The 3341-nt window shown below is 56.6% G+C and overlaps 1 protein-coding gene across 2 annotated transcripts; it reads right to left on the bottom strand.

Annotated features, from left to right (window-relative positions):
- Positions 1 to 280: 280 nt before the first annotated feature.
- Positions 281 to 2847, bottom strand: LOC113900750 (antimicrobial peptide NK-lysin-like). Of its 2 annotated transcripts, none has more exons than XM_027554406.1 (5): positions 2646 to 2847; positions 2271 to 2374; positions 1680 to 1781; positions 798 to 966; positions 281 to 449 (listed from the first exon to the last, which is right to left on the bottom strand). In XM_027554406.1, the coding sequence occupies exons 1-5, from the start codon at positions 2695 to 2697 to the stop codon at positions 439 to 441; spliced, it is 438 nt and encodes a 145-aa protein (XP_027410207.1). In that variant the 5' UTR covers positions 2698 to 2847; the 3' UTR covers positions 281 to 438. The 2 variants fall into 2 exon arrangements, with proteins under 2 accessions (XP_027410207.1, XP_027410206.1); XM_027554405.1 differs by having other exon boundaries at positions 281 to 452; positions 2646 to 2774.
- Between the last annotated feature and the right edge of the window lie 494 nt (positions 2848 to 3341).

Here is a 3341-nt window from a genome sequence, read left to right on the forward strand (position 1 = left end):
GCAACTGAGCAACAACAACAAAACCCGAATGGTCTCCTCAGCTGGTCTGAGAGCTCCTGGGGGTATGTTTGTGATGTACCCCAGGGTCTTGGAGTGACAAGCAGTACAATAATTATTTCATGACCATATGTGTGAGAGCTGCTAAGTTGTCTTGTTCACCACTAAACCCCTAGCATCTAGAACCACATGACATACAACCTGTTTATTGATTGAACTTATGAGTCAGATGAGCGTGCCCCTCTTCTGAAACCCAACAAAGGAAAAGAAGCTGAAGCAAAAGTCTTGCATGATATTTTATTCTGAGAGGGAAAGGCAGTGGAGGGAGTTTGGTGAGAGAAACTGGAGAGAAGACTCCTGGATTCAGGAAGGAAGGAGCCGGCCGAGGATGCTGGAGTTTCTGTGCTTTTTCCCCAGGATGGGGTAAGAGGACCCAGGGAATCAAATGAAACCTACTGTGGAGAGAAGAGACAGGTTGATCCGGGCTCTGATTTCTCAGTCTCGGGCCATTTCCTTGGTGTCAACCTCATCTTACGTGATGGTCTCATTCAATCCTCATTTCAGCCTCAGAAATAGAAATAATTATTGCCCTTTCACAGGTAAGGAAACTGAAGCTCAAAGAGGTTAGGTTACTTGCCCAAGGTCACACCTCTGAGGAGAAATGGAGACCTGATTTTACTCCAGGATTGTTTGCAGGAGTGTGGGGAGGGGCAGGGGGAGGCTGCCTCAGGCTGTTAGGAGTTTGCCTTTCACGGGGAGGCTGTCAGGGAATGAGTCCCCGCTGTTGCCTGTGCACATACCTGGCTTGCTTTTGCACATCTTGATGTCCTCACAGACAACCCGAGAGGTTTTTCCAGCTGTGATGTCTGCAGCGATGCGACGGAGAAATCTCTTCGTGATTGACTTGCACAGACCTTTCAGCGGCCCCATCTTGCTGCACATCTTGGAGGCCACCTCGATGACGGTATTCTGCAGCGGCAGCGCCGTGGTGGGAAATAGGCTTCAGGTGAGCCTTGCCGGGCCCTGTCTCTGCAGGCCCCGGCAGCCTTGGGCTCTCAGCGGGTCTGGCAGTGGGAGTGCTGGGTCCGGGGAGTTGGTGCCAGGTGGTAGTGGGAGCAGGGACTGGAGAGACAGGGCTTAGCCCCGCTCCCCATCTCAAGCCTGGCCAGCAGGGGCTCTGGAAAGGACAATTGACCCTGCCGAGTCTTAGCCTCTGTATACCCAGGCCCTGTCTTCTGGGTGGAGAGTGGTGCCCAGACCCACTTTAAAGGCTCTGTCTATATAGCTTCTGGGTCCAGGGCCAGACTGGGGGCTCCATCTGCTGGGGCGGGGGGAGGGGGGAGTGCGGCTGTGGCGGGTTAGGAGGGTATCCAAGCTTGGAGCTTTGGTCCATTGCTTTTGAAATATCTTCTTCTGACATCTCCCATGGAAGGGGATAAATCTGAGTACCCCAGGGTGAAGGTAGTGATGCTGAGCAGGGTGGGGGAGCCAAGGAGAGGGAGGGAGGGAAAGTGAAACTATGGTTCTGGTGATGATGCCTCCACTTGTTAAGTATTCACACAGAGCTAAGTACATCCCACTTTCCAGCTCATTTAAAAAGCCTAGGTAAGGATTCCCAGCCCTCCCCACTCCACTTGGGGGCACCTCTCCACCCGCCAGGTCCCACAAGCCTCCCGTCTCACCTCATCGGGCTGATCTCCCAACTTGTCCATCAGATGTTGCATTATCATCCGACAAGGACCACAGAGTAGGCCCAGCTCTTCTCCTTGGAGCAGCAGGTCACCCTATCAGGAAAGGAAGCCCATTAGGGTGGTCTCTCAGACACCCCAACTTCATAAGGGCTCCAGGAAGGGTCCCCTGGGGGCTTTCAAGCCAGTAGGATGATCCATGATCTGTCTGTCCATATGAGGACCTGAGCCAGACTGGCTGGCCCCTGCCCATCTCTCTGCCTGTTTTAGAGGGGCTGAGAGACCCCACGACCTGCCCCCACACCCACAGCACCGGCCCCAGCCCAGCATCTGCCCCTCTGCTGTTCTACCATCAGACAAGGAGGAGGCTCTTGGGGAGGGCCCAGCCACCAGGGTAGCCCCCACCCCACTGTCAGGTACCAGTGTGAACAAAACCAGCATCTTCAGCTCCCAGCCCTGCCTCCCCACCCCCTGACCAGTTCAGTCTCCAGACCCTCACACCTGGCACTGCCCAGGGAGGAGAGGAAGGAGAGGGATGATGGGGGGGGGGGGGCGGGTAGCAGGTGGGGGGGTATCCCCGTGTACCTGGGGATCCTCCGGGTCCAGGCCCTGGCACAACTCGTCTCCATCACACAGATGGGCCGTCGCCTGGTCATGGCTCTCAGGAGTCAGACCGGAAAAAGCCAGTCCTGGGGAAGAAACAGCATGAGCAGCCCTCCACAGAAAGATGGAGAGGAGAAGTCAGTGCTTCTGGCTGGGGAGAGCCCAGGAGGCAGCTGGCACCCAGGACGGGGAGGCGGCCTTGTGAGGGGTCCTGGGTGCCTCCTGCCCTGCTCTGCCCTGGGGCTGCTCTGACCCATGCCGGGTGCCCTTGGAGCTCATGCTCGGGTCCATCAAATCTGAGAAAGCAGGGCTGGGAGGAGGAGCCATCGGGATCTATCCCAAGGGGAATGTCCTCACCCGGGGCGACCAGGAGCACCGAGGCAATGAGCAGGACAGCCCAGGAGGTCATGTTGAGGCAGCTGCCCAGGCTCCCCCCACAGCCTGTTTTATAGAGGCTGCAAACCTGGCAGGGTCCTCTTCCTATTTTTGGCGACCTCCCGTGTCTCTGAGTTTACCACAAACACCGGTACTGGTCTGTGGAGAAGTGGGAGGAGGAGTGCACCTCAGAGCTTCCACACACTGCTCTCCACCCCGCCCTGCCCAGCACTAGAACTTTCTGAACTGAGCTGGGTGTTGATGGAGAGCATTGGCCGCCATGATGCCCATCCTGCCCTGATGTGGTAACGGGAAGAGAAGTCCCCACTACCGAGGGGTTGGGTAGGGCCCTTGGCCAAGTGAGCATCCATGCCCCCTGCCTCATCTCTTCCTCCCACCCCAGAGGTCTGGGCTGGTGTCACTAAGTCATCCTTCTCCTCATCTCTTGGGTCTCCTTCCAGCCATTTAAGCCAGTGTAGCACTACCTGATTAAGATGAAGAAAAAGGTGCCCTCAGGGTAGATCCTGAAGCTCCTCCTCCCAGCCCTGGATTCTCCAGCTTCATGGACCCTGATCATGAGCTCTATGGGCACCCTGGGTCCCCTAGACCCACACCAGCCTTCTCACCATCATCAAGGAGGCTAGGCCTTTCCCTCAGAGCTGGGTTCAGCCCAGCCTG

Source organism: Bos indicus x Bos taurus, chromosome 11 (genome assembly GCF_003369695.1).
Source record: "Bos indicus x Bos taurus breed Angus x Brahman F1 hybrid chromosome 11, Bos_hybrid_MaternalHap_v2.0, whole genome shotgun sequence".
NCBI classification, from domain to species: domain Eukaryota; kingdom Metazoa; phylum Chordata; class Mammalia; order Artiodactyla; family Bovidae; genus Bos; species Bos indicus x Bos taurus.

Bases quoted from the DNA above. Each gene is read 5' to 3' on its own strand.
- LOC113900750 (XM_027554405.1), bottom strand. From the start codon at position 2,697: ATGACCTCCTGGGCTGTCCTGCTCATTGCCTCGGTGCTCCTGGTCGCC. The intron at 1,782-2,270 runs GTACACGGGGAT...CTTTCCTGATAG, and splicing joins TGGACCCGGAGGATCCCCAG to GGTGACCTGCTGCTCCAAGG. The intron at 967-1,679 runs GTGAGACGGGAG...CTGCCGCTGCAG, and splicing joins TGGGAGATCAGCCCGATGAG to AATACCGTCATCGAGGTGGC.